This window comes from Asterias amurensis, chromosome 18 (genome assembly GCF_032118995.1).
Source record: "Asterias amurensis chromosome 18, ASM3211899v1".
Taxonomy (NCBI): Eukaryota; Metazoa; Echinodermata; class Asteroidea; order Forcipulatida; family Asteriidae; genus Asterias; species Asterias amurensis.
The window spans coordinates 89,758-112,030 of record NC_092665.1 but is presented as its reverse complement, the minus strand read 5'-3'; the positions used below and the strand labels follow the sequence as shown (position 1 = coordinate 112,030).

Here is a 22,273-nt window from a genome sequence, read left to right as displayed (position 1 = left end):
ATGACAACTGTCTGTACTTGTATAGAATTTATTACCAAAAAGAGGGTGCGGGGATGGCCGGAGTGCATCTTAAAACTGAGAGTTCTCATCTGACGGGCCGGTAAATGGCACTGGACGCTACTGGTAGATACTCAAAATTGTTGTTAGCAAAACAACTTACTTGAAAGTATAAAACAAAATGTTTTATTTTATTTCGATACCTCACGCGGTCTCGAAATCAAGCATTTGAAAGAAACAACTTCGAAACAACTTCGTTTGACAAATGTGGTTGTTTCTGTCATTATCTCGCAATTTTGTCGACCATTTGAGTTCAAATTTCATAGGTTTGTTTTTGTGTGCATGTTGAGGTACAAAAAGACTTAGTGTGAAGACTGGACACTTACATTTAACATAAGGTGTCAAGAAACTTTTGTGCAAAACAACGGGTGTTGATTTTTATTAGAGAAAGTCTAGTTGACCCACTTTTCGCTCAATTAAATTACAGTTCGTAGATCCAATACATTAACTTGTTGAATAAATTGTGTAAGTTTATTATTCCTGACGATGCCTAAAGCAAGCGAGTCAAAACGTTGAGACCAATATTTAAGAACTGTCACACCGCATCAGTGCAGTCACGAACATCCAGTAGATGCTCTATACCATCCGCCAAATATGCAGGACAGCAGTTCTTTTTAGAACCGAGAAGTCTCCCAAAAAATCCAAAAAGTATACTCCACGGTAGTAGAATTAAGAGCAAAAACAACTTCTCCCTGGCAAGTAGATACACACATGGTGTTACCATAAACCAAAATATTGTGTATGTTATGTACGAAGATGCACTGTTCTACATTATGCGCCCAAAAAAAGAACTGAAAACAATCCTGTTTCGCTTTGAAAGTCAGACGAAAATTACACCAAATATCACTTTGTGTTTCTTTACAATTCACAATAACATTCTACTTTATTTTATCATTTAAAACTATTAATAGTCAATATATTTTACTATGAATTTGAAATACTATACTATTATATAGTTTTCCAGTCAACGTTTCCTGGCCAAAGTAAATAAAATAATAACATAAATTAATAGTAATAACAATAAAACAAAAACAGTACAAATAAACAACATCTAAAGTAGTTATAAAAATAATGTAAAAACTTTGCTTTCTTTTTAGCCACTACACAACTTTTCCTGTGTATGTGTTATATTTTAACCTATAAAAACACACCAAATTAATCGCCAGTGATACTTTTATCTGGTGTACCAGGGAATTCTGTCCACTGGAGATTCGGTCCCCCATATTATAGGAGATGCTTCAAAGGAGGGCGCTACCAGAAGTAGTCAGTAGAAATTTTGCCAAATTGGTGGTTGGGGGGGGGATCTCCGAAAGGGGGGGGGGGGGGGAACACACAGAACCTCCTGCCACATATTAAAAAAAACGTGCCAGGTACAATTTGTTCACTACTACATGCATACCAGTAAAAGGGCAAGTTTTAAACATTGTATAATCTGGCAGAAATAACAGAAAAAACAATACGAATTTAAGCTAAGCTCCCTAACAAAAGGTTTAAAGGCACTGTTGGACCGTTTGGTAATTACTCATGATAAATACTGGCACAACATAGTACTTGGTGATAAGCAACGGAGAGATATTAGCAGTATAAAACATTGTGAGAAATGACTGATGAAGAAAATGTAGTTTTGGAGAAAAGGGTCAGTTCCTCACTAAAATATTTTAATCAAGGCCTCAGGCCTTGCTCAGGCATTTGAAGGAAAAACTAACTTTGTGCAACAATGGTGTATTTGTTTTATTAATTTCTTGACATTTGATGACCAATTAATTTTTACAGATTTGTTACTTCATGCATGTTGGGATACAAGAAGTGAGAATTCTGGTCTTTGAAAATTAACAAACGTGTCCAGTGCCTTTAAAGGATTTTAGTATTTTTTGAACAAAAAACACAATGTCCACAGATTTATGTTAAACCCACACAGTTTGAAGACAATGGTGGTAGAAAGGGAACCCTTAGGTGCTGTAGTTTGTGAGAAATTTGAAAAACAAAGTCATGAAAGTCTGTATTACATGCTAAGATAATTTCCGTCTCATTGAGACTTACATTATTTTCGTGACTTGTATTACTCATTTCTAAAAAACTTGAGCACCACAGTATGTACCCAGTCGTCGATTTCACCAAACTCATCATAACTATTAAGGATTAATCTTAGGACTTAGGATGAGTTAAGTTCCCTATCTAAAGAAGTAGGACGCATTGAACCCATCCTAAGTTAGGAGGGGTATACTCATCCTAACTCGTGATAAGATTAATCCTAGCACTAATCAATCAATTTGGGTCCAGTCGGGCTGCACTTACACCGAGTCAAGTCCAACAAACAGGGGTACATTTTATTGGTGTTTCAAAATGACTTCACCATAATGGTACAATTCGGTACAATCTCTCCTACATTGATCTACCTACATGTAATAACTGGGGGTTTTAAATACCCTGAACACTGTTGGTAATTGTCAAATACCAGTCTTCTCACTTGGTGTATCTCAACATAATTATGCATAAAATAACAAACCTGTGAAAATTTTAGCTCAATTGGTTGTCGAAGTTGCGAGATAATAATGAAGAAAAACCTTGTCACACGAAGTTGTGTGATTCTAAATCTGAGGTCTCGAAATCAAATTTGCGGAAAATTACTTCTTTCTCGAAAACTACGTCACTTCAGAGGGAGCTGTTTCTCACAATGTTTTATACTATCAACCTCTCCCTATTACTCGTAATCAAGAAAGGTTTTAAAACAATTATTTTTAGTAATTACCAATAGTGTCCACTGCCTTTAACAAACAAGTGGCATTCAAATAGACAAGATCATGAGACGATTTTAATGAAAGATGATGACACATTTATGATCCAATATTTTATCACATTTTGAATGTAGAATGTTGTCTTCAAGAATGTGTTCCCAAGACAACTTATCCTGTGTTTTTTACATTCTCAGGATGATTTTATCCCATGATGAATTTTCGACATCCTATGATGCCATCCTTTCTTGAAAGCAACATCTTACATTAAGATTTTGTCATCCATCCTGAGATAAATCATGATCTCAAGATGTTGTAATCTTATTATCCTGATGACATCATCTTGAAGTAATTTAAACGCAAGAGCTCAACATGTGGTATGACACTTCCAGAGTTTTGTAATAAATAAACTTGAATAATGTTCATTAATCTTTACATATGATTGCACTTGTCATTAATTGACTTCTTGATGTATTTCATATTTTCAAAGCCTTTTGTTGTCCCAGGAAACTCAAGTTCCACCTGTTCAATGAGGCTGGTAACCATCCGTCGATTCAACTGCCCCCTCATGGCTTTACCATTCTTTGTATGAACCTCTCCTCCTTCATAGTTATGAGTTTTAAGTGTCTCAACAGAGAAAAAGAACTTTAGAAGACTACGAAGGAAGGCAGTGGAGGTCTTACTCTTTAATAGAATGTTATGATATTCCACACAACTAATTAAAACTGGGGCAATATATTCTTCTTTAGCATTTGTTGAATCAAACTTAATGGGGATAACAACAAAGTCGTTTTGAACAAGCCTGCAGCGTTGGGTCCCTGGTGCGTCAGTGGAAAGGTCAATTGTTTTGACTGCACTCGAGTTGGTTTCAAAGGAGGAGAATATTTCAAGTGGTTGTAGGAGTGAGTTGGATTGATGTCCATTGGATGTTTGCTGCCTTTCAAGTTGAGGCAGTTCCGATGTACCAATTATTGACAAATCAGTTTGTGGAGATAGTCTCTCAAATGTTGCAGACTCACCATCACTACTCTCGCTATTCACAACATAACAAGGGTATACAGGAGGTCTCGGCTCCTCAACCTTAGCGCTTATTGAGCAATCTTCAACCTGCTCATCTAGTGGTTCATTCTTAACACAATAGTCATTAGTGACCTCTGAATGTGAACCAACAACTCCATCAGTTTTAATGAGGGTTTCCAGAATCTCTTGCATTGTTCTCTCAATGTTTTGGACTTGTTGCTTTAGAGCACGTTGATCTTGAAGAAGCTCACAGAGGACTTGAGACAAGTCAACATCGGAGTGTAATCCAAGCCTTTTAGAATTCTCTTCTTCCTGTCGTGATGTAATGGTGAGAGGATGGGGACTGCAACCTGGAAATTAACAAAAAAAGGGTTATCAAACATGGACAAAAAGGGAGGCCGCCAACAAAGGGCTTGATAGGCCTAACTCAGCTGGTATACAGCGTCACACATTAATCCAAGGTCATTGATTCAAATCCCGCTCTTTTAAATTTGTCTTTGTTCAACCCCACAGTATTTTAAGATGTACCCAATCAGTTTCCCTTGTGGTTTGTAGGATGATCAAATACACAGACTTGCATCCCAAAACAAAGATATAGGGACAACTTGCATTTGTATTTAGATCTACATTAATCAAATGAGTAGGGTAGATTGACTTAGCTTTCGATCCAAACGGACCTTCTTTAGAGGAAACATAGTTTTATCAATTGATATGAAAAACAAGGGAACAAGGATTAAGGGAAGGGATTAAGTAAAAGCAGAAAATTTACAGCCAATCAAAGTTTGTTTTCAGAAACAGTTGGTGGCTATGATTGGTTAGGACAAAGGATGGTAAGTATTAAATTTGCAAAACAAATTACTAAGTTATAAAGAAAAAGTTAGAAAACCTGTAAAAGGTTATTTACAAACCTGTGAAGAGAAAAACAAAGTTAATAACAAACCTGTAATGAGAGAAAAAAAGTTATTAACAAACCTGTAGAGAGAAAAATAAAACCTGCAAAAAAAGTAATAAGTTATTTACAAACCTGTAAAGAGTAAGAAAAACCTGCAACAAAAATAATCAGTAATTTACAAACCTGTAGAGAGAAAAATAAAACCTGCAAACAAAATTAGCCAGTTATTTACAAACCTGTAAAGAAAAAGAAAAACTGAAGAAAAAAAATGATAAATTATTTACAAACCTGTAGAGAGAAAAATAAAACCTGCAAAAAAAATAATCAGTTATTTACAAACCTGTAAAGAGAAACATAAAACCTGCAAACAAATTATTAAGTTATTTACAAACCTGTAAAGAAAAAGAGAAACTGAAAAAAAATAATAAGTTATTTACAAACCTGCAAAGAGAAAGAAAAACCTGCAACAAAAATAATCAGTTATTTACAAACCTGTAAAGAGAAACATAAAAACCTGCAAACAAATTATTAAATTATTTACAAACCTGTAAAGAAAAAGAAAAACTGAAAAAGGACAAGTTATTTACAAACCTGTAAAAAGAAAGAAAAACCTGCAACAAAAATGATAAGTTATTTACAAACCTGTAAAGAGAAAGAAAAACCTGCAACAAAAATAATCTGTTATTTACAAACCTGTAAAGAGAAACATAAAAACCTGCAAACAAATTATTAAGTTATTTACAAACCTGTAAAGAAAAAGAAAAACCTGCAACAAAAATAGTCTGTTAATTACAAACCTGTAAAGAGAAACATAAAACCTGCAAACAAATTATTAAGTTATTAACACACCTGTAAAGAAAAAGAAAAACTTAAAAAAAAGATAAGTTATTTACAAACCTGTAAAGAGAAAGAAAAACCTGCAACAAAAATGATAAGTTATTTACAAACCTGTAAAGAGAAAGAAAAACCTGCAACAAAAATAATCAGTTATTTACAAACCTGTAAAGAGAAACATAAAAACCTGCAAACAAATTATTAAGTTATTTACAAACCTGTAAAGAGAAAGAAAAACCTGCAACAAAAATAATCAGTTATTTACAAACCTGTAAAGAGAAAGAAAAACCTGCAACAAAAATGATAAGTTATTTACAAACCTGTAAAGAGAAAAAAAAAACCTGCAACAAAAATAATCAGTTATTTACAAACCTGTAAAGAGAAACATAAAAACCTGCAAACAAATTATTAAGTTATTTACAAACCTGCAAAGAGAAAGAAAAACCTGCAACAAAATTAATCAGTTATTTACAAACCTGTAAAGAGAAAGAAAAACCTGCAACAAAAATGATAAGTTATTTACAAACCTGTAAAGAGAAAGAAAAACCTGCAACAAAAATGATAAGTTATTTACAAACCTGTAAAGAGAAACATAAAAACCTGCAAACAAATTATTAAGTTATTTACAAACCTGTAAAGAAAAAGAAAAACTTGCAACAAAAATAATCAGTTATTTACAAACCAGTAAAGAGAAACATAAAACCTGCAAACAAATTATTAAGTTAGTTACAAACCTGTAAAGAGAAAAAAAAACCTGCAACAAAAATAATCAGTTATTTACAAACCTGTAAAGAGAAACATAAAAACCTGCAAACAAATTATTAAGTTATTTACAAACCTGTAAAGATAAAGAAAAACCTGGAACAAAAATAATCAGTTATTTACAAACCTGTAAAGAGAAACATAAAACCTGCAAACAAATTATTAAGTTATTTACAAACCTGTAAAGAGAAAGAAAAACCTGCAACAAAAATAATCAGTTATTTACAAACCTGTAAAGAGAAACATAAAAACCTGCAAACAAATTATTAAGTTATTTACAAACCTGTAAAGAAAAAGAAAAACCTGCAACAAAAAAAATCAGTTATTTACAAACCTGTAAAGAGAAACATAAAACCTGCAAACAAATTATTAAGTTATTTACAAACCTGTAAAGAGAAAAAAAAAATGAAAAAAATTTGATAAGTTATTTACAAACCTGTAAAGGGAAGAGGGAAAAACAGTTATAAAACAAACCTACTTTTGAATAAGTTTTGATATGTACGTCAATGACAGTAGTTTGCTTTGGAGATCCTTCCAAGTGCTTGGTATTTTGTGCTGTTGGACTCGGTACTCCCATGGAGGTAGAAATGGTGCTCCATGTCAGAAAACTCAACACTCGAACACTAAGTACTCATACTCAATGGTCAAAGCACTCATACCAAAGTACTACTCAGCCACCCAAGTACTACGCAGTACTTGATACTTGACTTGACTTAACTTTGTAAGGGGGTAACTTTGTAAGGGGGTGACTTTGTAAGGGGGCGGCTTTGTAAGGGGATGACATTGTAGGGGGGTGACTTTGTAAGGGGGTGACATTGTAAGGGGGTGACCTTGTAAGGGGGTGACCTTGTCAGGGGGTGACTTTCAATGGGGGTGACTTTATAAGAATTTTTTGTGTGAAAATTAAAGAGCCCAAGCGTCCATGACAAAATGATGCTTTTTTGCTTTGTATAATTCATTTTTTTACTCATTAAATGGGTGTGTTTTGTTACAGAAAGAATGCTAGTTGGACTCAATGTCAAAGTCACAACTATTAATTGCTCAGTCAAGTCATGTCTACCGTTTATCATCTACTAGATTAATTGTGCTGCCACAACTACTACAAAAATAGTTGCAACGACTACAAACAAAAGTCGCAACTACCTGTTTTGTGAACCAATTTTGTCGCTCACAGCTATTCACAACAACGTAATTTACTTTCAAAACACAATCAGACTTCAGTGACACAATCCTTCAATTCTTTCAACATGAATTTTACTATTGTGCATACAAGTGGCAAACATTATGCCACAATGCATCTTGGTGGCGACTTAGAGGCGAGACTAGTGGAGTAATAAATTGCACTAGTTGCCCAGGGGTCGATTTCACAAAGAGTTAGGACTATTTAGGACTAACTTAAGACTGGTCCTAAATTATATTAAAAAATGTACGACCAGTCCTAAGTTAGGCAAATAACTCGTCCAAACTCAAGATAAGATTAGTCTTAACTCTTTGTGAAATCCAACTAGCCCTAAATCCAACCCAGGCCTACTTACCATTAAATTGATGTTGGGTAATTGTTTTAGGATCAGAAATCCGCACATGATGCTCCTCAGCATTGGTACAGCTAGATTCTTTCTGGATGTCTTTGTTGAGTCTCTTTGGTGATGGTGATAATGGAGATGCTGACGATTGAACCTTCCTCTTTGAAGAGGACGCTAAGATTCCTCCATCCAACTCTTGGATCTGCTCTTCAAGTATTTCCTTGCTCTCTGTCTCAACAAAAAGTAAATCCATTATAAAACCTGAACAAAACTACAGTCATCCATCATGTCCATTCTACAGCCCGCTCCATACGCTATTGACATACTTCGATAACAAATTGTGAAGTCTGATTGGTTGAGATCCAATCACACATACATTGTACAATGGCTAATGATGCATGCTGCAAGTTATGCACAGCGCACATCCTTAGCCATGGTACATTCGTTTTTACTGGAGTACATTACCTTGATAGTTCCAGTGCTTTGTATGAAACAGCCACAGGTTCCAAATAAATTTAATAATAATAACAATAACTTTTGTAGCGCATTTCACAATAACCGTATCAATGCATTACAGTAGTACCCTGGTCATAGGGCCAACAACATCCCTTTAAATGTTTCTCAGCTCCCTTGGGAGTATACAGCCTGGGCTACAGTTTATCTCGCTCCAAAGGCTTTTTCATTCACAGTATCAACCTCTACCCATTTACCCTCTACCCTCTACTCGCAGGTACCCATTTATACCCCTGGGTGAAGAGAAGCAATTTCAGTAAAGTATCTTTCTCAAGGACACAAGTGTCCCGACTGGGATTCGAACCCACACTCTGGTGACTTAGCACCAGAACTTGAATGTAATGCTCTTAACCACTCAGCCATGACACTCTTCAAAAGACAGTGATGAATTGTTTCTTATTTGGACAACTGTTTTTCTGCTTAATAAACTATGCATACTCCGTTGTAATGTTTGAAGAGGGTCACATAACTTCAAGAAGAGGAACAATGTTACCAAGGTATTACAAAACAAATGTTGCATGCCATGACGGGGTCCATGGGGTTTACATCGGGTGCCATTTCCCCCCTCAGGTGTACAAAACACCATGGACTCTGTCACAGCGTGCAACAATTGTATACTGGTGGGCACGCTGCCGTTGCTGGATACAGTAGAACAATGTTTTGTACACAAAGATATGGACAAATGATCTTCTTGTTAACTTTGATGTGAATTTGTATAACACTCAACATAGTGGAAGATAAAACGCCCATCGTACATAGCCTCATGTCATTTGCTCAGTTGCATGACAAACTGACGCCTTTCTTTAAATCAGACTGTTTTAGGAAAATCTACTTCTTTCTCAAGTAATACAATTGAAAGGGTGGTTTCTTACACAGTGCTCTTTACCAAGTACATTGTAATGGTTCTTAAATTTGGGGTAATTACTATTAGATATACATGAACCCTGCCTTTAATTTAGGTATTCAGTGTGGAAAGTGTCGTGGCCGAGCGCTTAAGATCACCAAATTCAAACAGCAGAGTGTGGGTTCGCATCCCAAGCTGTGACACTTGTGTCCTTAGGCAAGACACTTGATCATTGCTTCGTGCTTCGGATGGGACGTACACACACATGTAAAGCCACTGGTCCCATGTATTGTGTAACGCATGTAAAAGAGCCAGTGCACTTATCGGAAAGAGAAGGGGTTCGCCTCGGTGTTCCTGGCTGTGGCTGCTGTATGCGCAGTAGCACCTTGTAAATCCTGATGCCACCTAATTGGGTCTCAAAATTCATCACTGCAATAACCTATCTTTCTGAAGGTTGGTACATATGTATTATACTCGGCACCTTGAGTATCTTGTTTGGTAGATACGTGCGCTATATAAGACTTCGATATTATTAAATTAATCATTGTATCAAATGCCTACATTCCACTAACTTTTGACCTGTTAGGCATAGTGTGTAAATAAACCATTGGAAAGTATTTCCAAGTCTGTGATTAGAGTTTCATCCAAAAGAGTCTTACCTCCTTTCTGGAGAACAACAGCATTACAGAATCGTTGTTTGTCTGGGATGTAGACTGTTATACGATCGTCATCTTCATGTCGTTGGATGTAATCAACAGGAATAACTCTCTTGACGTTGTCCAAACAAACAACCAAGGCATACATTGCTCTCCTGTCATTCAAAAATAAAATACAAAAAATGGTAAATAACACTTCAATCAAATGCACTCAATATAAATAACACTTCAATCAAATGCACTCAATATAAATAACACTTCAATCAAATGCACTCAATATAAATAACACTTCAATCAAATGCACTCAATATAAATAACACTTCAATCAAATGCACTCAATATAAATAACACTTCAATCAAATGCACTCAATATAAATAACACTTCAATCAAATGCACTCAATATAAATAACACTTCAATCAAATGCACTCAATATAAATAACACTTCAATCAAATGCACTCAATATAAAAGCAGATTGCAATAAAATAATGTGCAGGTGTTGTGGCCGAGCGGTTTTTAAAGACCACCACCAAACTCAGGCTCTGACCATGGAGCATGCTCTGACCTGTTCAAGGACTAGGGGTTTTATTATTTTTTTTACATTATTAAATATTGTTTCTTTTTTAAAGTGTTTATTCTTCTAGAACAATTAAAGCGCCAAGTTACTGTAGTGTAGTGTATTAGCCCACCTTGTCAATGACATTGTTATCACTCTTGAGCTCTCTTGGACTTTGGTCTTATCATCTGTTCCCATTGTGGCAACTGTACATGGCCTGTCGCAATGACTTGTATTTAACACAATTTTTTCTTAATATTGGTCAGTGCAAAAATTACATTCTAAACTTTGAGTGTGCAAAAGCAAAAACAAAAACATAACCTAAAGGTTTAGGCTAAACCTCATTGACTTCTCCCTATGGAAAAAAAATAGTGTGTCTGCATCCCAATCCAACTCGGCCTTCATTGAGTGCGTCTGCGTCCCATTTCCAGAGCAGTAGCGCTAAGCCCTATATTTGGAAAAGTTTCCGTACGGCGCCACCACTTTTTCAATCGAAATAAAATAATATAGTATCTAATTTACCTGATTGATATATCCCTTTTTGAAAAAATGAGTGAAAAAGTGGTGGCGCCATACGGAAAGTTATCCCTATATTTTTCTGTATTCCACTTCCAACCAACATGATGACCAACAAGACAAGTTCAAAGTAGATTGACAAAGAATTGGTGTAGGCTCTAGCCCTGTGACGTCAGTCAGTGCAACGGAGGAGTCCAACCTGGCCTAGTGTAGTATATAGTAGGCCGGAAAAGTTTCCGTATGGCGCGACCAGTTTTTCACTCGATGTGAAATAATAATGTATTAGTATCTAATTTACCTCAATGAGATATCCCTTTTTGTAAAAATGAGTGAAAAAGTGGTGTCGCCATACGGAAAGTTATCAAAAAACATAACATTAACAAGACAGCCATTTTATTTTTAAGTTTAGTTATTAATTTTAAAATTAAAGATGTGGCCTAGTTTCCGGACAAATATTAAACCCAACTTACGACTTCACGTTACGTTGTATATTAGTAGTTTGTTCTGCAGTGTGTAGCAACGTGTGTTGTAACTGGAAAATAATTTGATGTATAAAGGCCTATGGCAAATAATACGAACAAAGTTACCCGTTTTAGACGTGCAATGCTGTGTTGAATGGAGTAAAACCAAACACAAAAACAGAGTGTGCACGAAGAAGTTCAATCAGCAGCACCGGCTCCAGAAAAAACAAAAACGACATAATAGATATAGCGCCCCCAATCGACCATTACGAAATAATGTGTGTGTGTGTGTGGGGGGGGGGGGGGGGGTGTATGGGGTGGGCGCGGCACGCAGCCGGTATGAGGGGGGAGAATCCCAGGCCTGGGCCACCGGCTGCCTCTACCGTTTTTCTTGATTGCATCAGCGGGGACTTCCTACACTCCGTCGGAGATTCTGTTCCCCTCATCTGAAAATGTTTGCATGTAAATCACGCGATCAAAAAAAAAGATGATTCGGTTTTCGGAGATAATTTATTATAATATGAAGTGAATTTCAAAATCGGGTGCAAGTTGTTTCTTGACAAACCCAATGCCTTTTTTCAATGCCTCATTGTTATCATAATGATCTGCAAGAAGTCGATATCATTGGGGTTTGTGGGTTTAATTTCGTTTGAGCTTACATTACTATTTTAAGTTTTAGGGACTGCATTAACTACCAATCACCAAGCCAATATTATTGTTTGGGAATAAAACTTAAATTGTCATTGAGTTCGAAGACGTTCGAATGTCTAAAGGATTCTGAGTTTTTTCTTGTATATTTTGGCGTGTTCAGTCCCGACTTTGCTTGTTATGAAACACCACAATTCTGTGGACGGTTTGCCTCCTAACTTTGTTTGTGCGATTAGGAGAGTCGTCAAAGTCTTTTGAGAACCTGTTTGAAAAGTCTCATTTATTGTAGTATGTTGTTTTGCCGGACGGCCATCAGAAGGAACACATACACAAACCTTTGTCAAATTAATTGTGCGCTAGAATCCACTGATTTATCAACCATAAAGGCAAAAGTCCTCGGTCCACCATCACCTAATTTTTGTGACCGTAATTTAGGGTGAGAAAGAGGTAAATCAAAATAAAAATTCAACCCCACGGAAAAACAAGTCTGGATAATAGCACTCTGCTGTTAACCATTCAATTTGTAAACTCTATTTGTGCGTCTAGGACAAATGCCGACGGATATTCGTTTCTATAAACAGCCAGTTTATATTGTGTACACCAGCCAATCAGAGAGTGACAACCTCGTTGCAAGCCACACACGTGATGCTTTAATTGTCCAATGGGAAACCACCATGACATAAAGAGTGACACAGATGTCTTAAGCGATCCCAGGCACCAGTCCTTGGCCCACCATGTCTAACACTGAAATTAATTGTTGTTAGCAAAACAACATCTAGTCAGACTGCATTCAGACATGCAACACGTGACAAAATGACCACGTTAATTATGCAAGATGACGTCAGGGAGGACGTCACCGTCAAGATATAAACGTTGAATTTCACGATTTGGGCCAAAACGTCTGCAGCTCAAGCTTCGCGTCAATACTTGCAACTTTACAAACTTCCTAAGCTTTTTTGTTGAGTTGTGGAAAGGTATGTATCTTGCCAAACTAACACAAATAATGATAAATAAATCCTCATCCATTTTGGATATTATTTAAATTGCTTGGCAGTGGTCTGCAGGTAAGCCCGCTTGCTGAATTCGTCAATTGAAGTATTTTCAAACATTTTGCGGCTTGGTGCGTTTTTCTCAACCATCTTTTAAATAACCACACTTAACAGTTATTTTGTTTACGAAAAATGCATTCATAATACATGTATAATTATGTATCAATCGTTTTCTGTTTTCACAAACTTTCGTCAAACCGTTTAATCAAAAAGTTTACTTTCCGCAAGTATTCCGTGTCACGTCAACTGTCACTCAGTTTTTTCGTCATCCTACTCATACTATTTGACTCGAGTGCACTGTTGTTATTGAATAACATATACATTCTAGGTGAAATTGATCATGCATTAAACTATCCTTTCTTATTACATGTGCAATGAATGACATACAGCCGAGGACTCCAATATGTTCCGTCTGACATTAGCAACTGCTGTGCTGTGTGTTGTGCTGCTTCAAGTTGCATCCTTCGAGGAAAAGAGGGATACTGCACAATATGAGGCAAGAGTCGTTTAGCTTTTTATTGATACGCAGGTGCTTGTTTTAGATTAGTTAGTAAACGTGTGGCCAGAATGCGGTAAGACCAAGACAAAAGTGTAAATTCAATTATCCGAAATAACTAATGTGTTTACAAAAAATAATGATGTGGTATAGCACCCTGCTAATTTTGTTTTCGTCTGGTATGCCAGCGATCACTACAAATCGGTAAACAAAATTGAACTATGAGAAACGATTTATGCATAAATCGTTTCTCTTGAAGTGAAATCAGTGAAAACATGGACCAACCGCATCTCATTCCTCATAATTGATATTAATTATGAGGAATGAAATGCGGTTGGTCCCCGCTGTCACATTAAACATGGATGGGTTCAACGTTTGTGTTGAAATACCGTGTTCTAGTTTGTTTTTGTTTTCTTCAATTATGCACCGTTCAGCTAAACCTTTTATCTGTCCTTTGATTGCATCGTTCGCAATGATTGTACCTTTAAATCGGTGATATGTTGACTGATTGCATCGTTCGCAATGATTGTACCTTTAAATCGGTGATATGTTGACAGAAACAAACGATGGAGCTCTTTCAGTTAATACTGGAATTTGTAGATAACTGAAAAAAAAGGATATGTAATTTGTGATATTATTATCTTCAAATATTGTTTAACAATAAAAGTATAAAAAACAGACATCGCGTAACCGTCCGCCTACTATATAATTATTATTTAATGGTTATTTTGTTTCCCCCTTTCTGCTCCATTCATTTATTTATGGTTTATTGATAGCTGCCTCTCTATATAATGCTCCAGTAAGATAAGTTTGTTGCCCCTTACTAAACATCTTATTATTCTACGAATGATTGTTTGTGCAGTTACGGTCTCTTCGCAACGAGAAGATAAGGAGTCTTCTAGACGAGCTTCGTAGTTTGTACCAAGAAGAGGAAGAGATGGCCCGTGAGATGAGCCTGAAGAACAGAGACATTGAGTCTCGTGGTCCTGGAGAATGGAAGTAACGTCTCAATGTTCCAACTTCCTGTATAGTCAATAACCAATCAGGGGGACAATTTCATTAAGCTGCTAAAGCAGAAAACACCGCCTGACTAATTGCTTTGCTTGAAAAATTTAATGTGGCACCAGTCGCAACAATGTAAACTTCAAGTAGTCTTGCCTGGTAACCTGTTTCTATTAAGCAATACTTGTCTTTGTTTAGCAAATTTCTGTGCTTGATGCTTATGAAATTGGGCTCAAGTGTCTTGTCATTCAGACATTTTATTACTTTATCTCGGGAATTATTTGGAAAGTTAAATTTAGTTTTTAAATCTGAATAGAGTCTTTAGTGTATTGCTTTTGGGTTTGTTTTTTTACTGCTCGTTGAAAGGGGGAATTTTTAAGCAAACTAGTTAATAAAAGGCACAACTTCTTCTGACAGCTTTTGATTTGGAGGAGTGTTGAAACAAATGTTCGGATTGATTTTGTAATTAATGTTTATGTCTTCCAAACTACTGCCGATGGTGACAGTTCCATCGATTATGTTTTTTTAACCTGCTTAAAACAAGGATTCATTATAATAAAATACTATTCTTAAAGCCATTATGCGTGATGAGTCCCTGATTATTTGTTTGCGGTTATTTGTAGTACCGTCAATAACGCTTCCATTTTGACACACGAAGTTGTGTGCTTTCAGATGCTTGATTTCGGGACCTAAACTCTAATCTTGAGGTCTCGAAATCAAATCCGTTGAAAATTACTTCTTTCTCGAAAACTACGTCACCTCAGAGGGAGCCGTTTCTCCACCAATAGTGTCCACTGCCTTTAAGGTATCTGAAAGCATACAAATTTGTGCAGCAAGTGTGTTTTGGCTTTCAATATTCTCTTGCAACCTCGAAGACCAATACGAGTCCAAGTTTTGGCAGATTGTTACTTCCTGCTTCTTGGGATGCACCAATGGACAACACTGATTCCACTACCAAAGGTATCCAGTGCCTTTAAAGGCAGTGGACACTATTGGTAAATGGTAATTGTCAAAGACTAGCCTTCACAGTTGGTGTATCTCAACATATAAAATAAAAAACCTGTGAAAATTTGAGCTCAATCGGTCATCGAACTGGCGAGAAAAAAACACCCCTGTCACGCGAAGTTGCGTGCGTTTAGATGGTTGATTTCGAGACCCCAAGTTCTAAATCTGAAGACTTGAAATCAAATTCGTGGAAAATTACTTCTTTCTCTAAAAATATGGCACTTCAGAGGGAGCCGTTCTCACAATGTTTTATACCATCAACCTCTCCCCATTACTCGTCACCAAGAAAGGTTTTATGCTAATAATGATTTTGAGTAATTACCAATAGGGTCCACTGCCTTTAAGCTAAGTTGCTTATAATCCAAATAATGGGATTATGGTTGGAAGACCAGAATGCATTTTAAAGTGTATGGGGGGGGGGGGGGGGGGAATGGAATATTAAAATCCCAGCGTATGGACGCTTTATGGCAATATCAGCTCAACCGACCTACATTTTATACCATGTAGGCCTATACCTCAAACTCCAAAATTACTTTTAAAACGTCAAACCCCTGCATTTTGATAAATCCAGGTTCTGTGAATGTTTCTTATAAATCGTACTTTGATCCATTGTGGACGCTTTTATCATTTAAAATTCCACAGATGTGGGGGTGGATGTGTAATTGAACTTTGCTATATAAATCGTTATGCAAGAAACCTTTTCCAAGTTCAAAACTCTCGGGTAAGAGTAGGCCCCCTACCTTAAAATGAAACTCCAACTAACCATGCTGAAATAAAGATGAACAAGTGCATCTTCATTTGTTTTTTAGTCTCCCAAATTCCAAAGTCTACCTCGCGGGAAAAGAATGAAAAAACAACAAGATTTAGTTTAGAGAAAACAAATCCACCAAAGTTCTCGAGCTTAAAGAACAACTTATAGAACAACTTGAAGTACAACAATTATTTTCAAAAATTATTTTCACCTTCACCCATTTTTGGTAATAAATCCAGACTTTCCAATTATTATTTCGTAGTTGTTGTCCAACTGTTGTAAAACTGTTGCAGATTCGTTTATGTTGTGACACGACCAATAATTAATGGGCCAAACTTCACTGCTACTCTGCTTCACCCCTGGCCTCGCAGTACCCAAAGATTCACCAGTGGCGTTTCAGCAAGCAGGATGACCTTCTTTGAAAAGGGAACCAACAAACCCACTATAATTCTTTGCCATAATAGTGCATGTTAAACTTTTGATCTTTTGTGTACACAGAGAGTTTAAATAGCTCAATAGTAACTGCTGGTTGGTTTTACGATTATTTTCTGTTCATACCAAGGACAGTTAGTGTATTCGCCTTTTGAATGCAATAGGGTGTTCAATGCAACAGAAAATACGACATAAATCATCGAACAAAAAATGCTCTTGGCACTACCTTGCGACTTGCTTAAATTTTTAATGGTATTTTGTAAAGATTTCATTTTCATAATAAGAGCATTATAGCAGGGTATTTCTTTTGACAAGAATAAACAAGTTAAAACAAGATCCATTATTTTACAGCTTGCCGGGGTAGATTTTTCAGCAACTAATATTATGTCTGTACTTTTCACTGCAGACTTGACCTTATCTTGAGTATTTCTTTTGGCAAGAACAAGCTTCACTTGAAGTAACTTGAAAGTTTCTTTTTCACTTTTGACAACTGAGATAGGTTGCGGGGTAGATTTTTCCTAAACTGAAGCTTCACTTTTCTCTGCAGACTTGACCTTATCTTGAGTATTTCTTTTGGCAAAAACAAGTTTCACTTGAAGTAACTTGAAAGTTTCTTTTTCACTTTTGACAACTGAGACAGGTTGCGGGTAGATTTTTCCTAAACTGAAGCTTTACTTTTCTCTGCAGACTTGACCTTATCTTGAGTATTTCTTTTGGCAAGAACAAGTTTAACTTGAAGTAATTTGAAAGTTTCTTTTTCACTTTTGGCAACCGAGACAGATTGCGGGCTAGATCTTTCCTAAACTGAAGCTTCTACCCTGTCTGCCATGCAAGTACTCGAGGCGCTCAGTGTAATACATTTTTCACAGACAGGTTGAATTTATGAATTCTGAAATTCAATTATTATTATTCCAGTTATCTGCGTAAACTTTATGATCCCTTGCCAAACCCTTGGTTTTAAACACTCAATGACTCTAGATCAAGGTAACAAACATTAGACAAACAGCAAAGGGCTTGATGGCTCACTCAATGACTCTAGATCAAGGTAACAAACATTAGACAAACAGCAAAGGGCTTGATGGCTCACTCAATGACTCTAGATCAAGGTAACACACATTAGACAAACAGCAAAGGGCTTGATGGCTCATCAATTGGTGTTACTCTGGAGGCTGATGAGAAGTCAAATCTCACCCTTGATACAAATTTTCGTTCTTTCTTTTCAAACAGAAATTAGTAAATACTTATTTCGTTTATTTCCCTTTTTAGGTTAATTTCCTTGATGGAGAAATAATCACAGAAATGTCATTTGTTTAATATATTTTATTTTCCTTTGATACTGCACTAAAAACTGTTTTTTAAAACGCCTTTTGCATAATATTGTTTTGACAGGAGAATTCTTTTTTTGAAAAATTTTTTAAGGAGTAGACATAAAAGAGTTTCAAATAACTTTTGTTAGTAAATTCCAGCCGGAACGTGGGAAACATTTCACCTTGACATGAGACTTAATCAGATCCATTAAGCTTTGTTCAACCGTTCAGGCTCAGTGGTTGCAGAAGGAGGTCGGTTGAGGTTTAAGTTCAGCATAATACTTTTAGGGCCCCAGGTTCTGTTTTGCGGACTAAAACTTTTTTCCCCTATATAGTTTGCCCTCCCCACAACACTTTTCATAATAACCAAAACTTGACTTCGTAAATTTTGTATTGTTGTTCCCTTTATGACGAGTGTATTCTATTTGAGATCTTTTATTAACAGTCGTTACACTCACTCTATGCACAAAAAAAACCAGATCCATTGAGCTTCGATCAACCGTTCAGGCTCAGAGGTTGCAGAAGGAGGTCGGTTGAGGTTTAAGTTCAGCATAATGTCACTTTGGCTTTGCTCCCAGGTATGAGCAAGCCAATATGGGACAGTATGGGAATTATCTTGGCCAATTGGGCTGGGGCAACCCACAGGTGGTTCCATATGGGGCCCTGATGGGTGTGGGTTATGGGGAATGTTCCCACAAGGGCCCCGTTTTTGTCGTTTTAGTATGGTAACTTTACAATAAGACGGCGCTGTCTTTGAAAACATGCTTATTAAACATTTTACGTTTTTCAGTTCCTGGGCTATTATATATAGGCCTATACATACATTTTAAGTAGACATTATAACTATACAACAACTTAAAGGCAGTGGACACTATTGGTAATTACTCAAAATAATTATCATCATAAAACCTCACTTGGTAACAAGTAATGGGGAGAGGTTGATAGTATAAAACAATGTGAGAAACGACTCCCTCTGAAGTGACATAGTTTTCGAGAAAGAAGTAATTTTCCACGAATTTGATTTCGAGACCTCAAGTTTAGAATGAGGTCTCGAAATCAAGCATCAGAAAGCACCTAACTTCGTATGACAAGGGTGCTTTTTTCTTTCATTAATATCTCGCAACTTCGACGACAGATTGAGCTCAAATTTTCACAGGTTTGTTATTTTATGCATATGTTGAGATACACCAACTGTGAAGACTATAGTCTTTGATAATTACCAAAAGTGTCCACTGGCTTTAACTTACGCAAATTACGTCGAGTTTTGCGGGCAACTTCAGCGACAAATGAATTGGTGTTTGTTACAATTATCCCTAAGTTAGAACAAACAACTATAAGAACAGGCTATCACTGTACAACAAGCAAGCTTTTGAGTCGTGTGTTCATCTACAGAGGTTATTTTTCCAATTTTCAAAATAAAATTACAAGAAATAATTATAGAAGATGCTAAGGATAATATTTTCCTTTGATGCAGTATGCCATTTGAACAAGCTTCTAATATCAGTTTTGTATTTCACTGGTCTGGTTTCCAGCGATACTCTTCAAGATCAGACTAACTTGTGTTGCATCACAGCGATGTATGTACCAACTTTATACCAAAACGCTTTAAAACAGGTACTTGTGCGAAAATGGCAGGTCGTGATTTTTGCTGAATTTAATATGAAATGATTTCAATCAATAAGGAAATCGAGTCGAATGACTATGAATAGACTTTAATTGTAGTAAAACACACAATCATTTCGAATACCATTCAGTGCTAGTTTGAAAGATTCGCGCCATCAACGGCAGAAGTGTTTCTAGTTTTCAAAATCTTTAGGTCAGGGCATGATTTTTTTAATCGATAATAACGAAAACTTCAGAAGTGTACAATATTATCAAAATATATTTAAATGGTAACTTAACCAAACAAGATTAATGGTGCTGCCAAGAAAAGCAAACCAGAAACAGCCAACCGATCACCCTTTTATACCACGACTAAATAACCAAACGTAAAATAGTGGATACAATGCCCTTAAGTCGTATAATTGATGAAGGCAGTTAAGCAAACTTCATTAGATCTTCACCAAGCTGGATCGATGGTGTCTCGTTTTCCTGAAGTAAGTGTCTTTACTTCACGAGCCTCTTCATCATACAGATAATGTAGCTCACTCAGTAAAGACTTGATCCGCTCATGTCGGAGCTGTAAGACAAAAAATGAATAGAAATGGACTGAAATCAGGATGACGTCAACTTGATCAAAATCACTCCAAAAATATTAATATCCAAATCAACAAGAGACCTATTTTCAGTTATTGGGATATCTGTACTTCCAGTGTGTAGTTAATTTAGAGAGTTGTATTGTCGAAATACACTCGCGGTTTACATCTTAAAAGTCAGAGAGCCATAAGTGTTTAATGAAAAAGGGTGACAAAAAAGGGATTGATTATCCTTGTTTCTTTCCCCCGAACGAGCTCCATTTTGTCGGACTTGATCTGAAAGGGAAGGGGGGAACAAAATAAAGACTTGCTCTGAAGCATTCTGCGATCCTCCTTCATTAGAGATTCAAAGAAAACTATTAACAACCATGATGAAGTCCAACTGCCGTATGCTTTTCGGAAACTATAACAACCATAATGTGTTTTTCCTCAAGTTTTGTAACTCGGCCCAAAAGTTTTCAAAACGTGCAGTCAGAGAGAGAGAGAGAGAGAGAGAGAGAGGGGGGGGGGGGGGTGGGGAGAGGAACTCGTTGGTGTTTGAACTCAAAAGAGGCACGAACTGGGTCAGTGTATTCACATTGAGAAACAAGAAAAATGGCTCCAAATTTCCCCCTAAGGCTGATTTATTTTAGCTCTCCGGGATTATGGAATTCCAAGACTGGTTTGACAACAATCATCGATCATTACTTATCCAGGTCAGTACAAAATAACCAGGGCAGGCCACCTTGCTGGTTTGGTGCACTCTGAGCCAAAAACATCAAGGTTTTGGAAGCAGTAGCGCAGGATAACACGTTTTCGTCTTTAACCGGCTCTTTTTAAAGGAACACGTTGCCTTGGATCGGTCGAGTTGGTTTTTGAAAAGCGTTTGTAACCGTTTTTCATAAAATGCATATGGGTAGAAAGATGTTGTAAAAGTAGAATACAATGATCCACACAAACATGCCTCAAAATTGCGTGGTTTTCTTTTTACCTCGTCGACTAACACGTCGGCCATTTATGGGGGTCAAAATTTTGACTCCCATAAATGGCCGACCGTGTTGGTTCGCACAAGAAGGAAAACCATGCAATTTCCAGGCAAACTTGTGTGGATCATTGTATTCTACTTTAAAACGTCTTTCCAACCATATGCATTATTTAAAAAACGGTTACAAACGCTTTTGTTTTGACCAACTCGTCCGATCCAAGGCAACGTGTTCCTTTAAATACTGTCCATACACTCGTGTGTGGAAAATCATTTTGCTGATGATCTTCAAAATCGTTTTAATTGCTGCTTTTATACTAACTATAGATAATAGTTTAAGAAAACATGGCTTTAAAAAATAATAATAATTAGGCAACGTCATTTCGGTTCTCGAATATAACTGGTCCATTGAATACATCCCTGCATGGTGTCCCTTAGTTAACCCATTTAAGAAACAAACATAATCTACAATCTATCGTTTGCAGTTGTTGATTTGCCCAATAATTGCTTTAAAAAATTACTTGTTTTCAAACAACGAACGCACTCTGGTTGGAATCTGTAGCAGCACTTAAAATAATAGTCTTTTAAATAATGAATGTTTCTCATTATTAAGAAAAAAATCGCCTGATCTGTTTAGTTAATTATTCTAATGATTTGAATGCACATTATTATAGTATGATTATGGAAGTTTACCTCATATTCCTTAGCTGGTCCTACTGGTCCTCGAGTCTCCTCAATCCTGCTGGTCTCAGTGAACTGAAGAAGGACGATGCAAAACACAACGATGGATAGAGTCAAGCGAAACATGGTGTCAAAAATGGCTCAGCTGCGATCTCTTACACAACAAACTAGAACGCCAGGGATTAGAGAGAAAACAAAATTAGAATAATGTTTATTCTCCTCAGTCGAAATTCTCTGCTCAGAAATTGTTACAGTTGGTTTCAACTCGACGTTGGACCGTTGGTTTCAACTCGACGTTTCAATCAGTATGCTCTGATCGTCTTCTGTGGAGAAAGCGTTATAATGCCTTTTTCAGCTAATATCAATTCAAAATACATTAT

General features: G+C 36.5%; 1 protein-coding gene across 2 annotated transcripts; it reads right to left on the bottom strand.

Annotated features, from left to right (window-relative positions):
* Positions 1-467: 467 nt before the first annotated feature.
* LOC139950955 (uncharacterized) lies at positions 468-11,580 on the bottom strand. Of its 2 annotated transcripts, none has more exons than XM_071949786.1 (4): positions 11,493-11,580; positions 9,837-9,988; positions 7,833-8,048; positions 468-4,159 (listed from the first exon to the last, which is right to left on the bottom strand). In XM_071949786.1, exons 2-4 carry the CDS (start codon positions 9,979-9,981, stop codon positions 3,222-3,224), a joined length of 1,299 nt encoding a protein of 432 aa, XP_071805887.1. In that variant the 5' UTR covers positions 9,982-9,988; positions 11,493-11,580; the 3' UTR covers positions 468-3,221. The 2 variants fall into 2 exon arrangements, with proteins under 2 accessions (XP_071805887.1, XP_071805888.1); XM_071949787.1 differs by lacking the exon at positions 11,493-11,580 and adding an exon at positions 11,376-11,485.
* Between the last annotated feature and the right edge of the window lie 10,693 nt (positions 11,581-22,273).

Coding starts and splice junctions, on each gene's coding strand:
- LOC139950955 (XM_071949786.1), bottom strand. CDS start 9,981: ATGTATGCCTTGGTTGTTTGTTTGGACAACGTCAAGAGAGTTATTCCT. Junction 8,049..9,836: donor TGTTGTTCTCCAGAAAGGAG/GTAAGACTCTTT, acceptor TTGTTGAGACAG/AGAGCAAGGAAATACTTGAA. Junction 4,160..7,832: donor TACCCAACATCAATTTAATG/GTAAGTAGGCCT, acceptor GTTAATTTCCAG/GTTGCAGTCCCCATCCTCTC.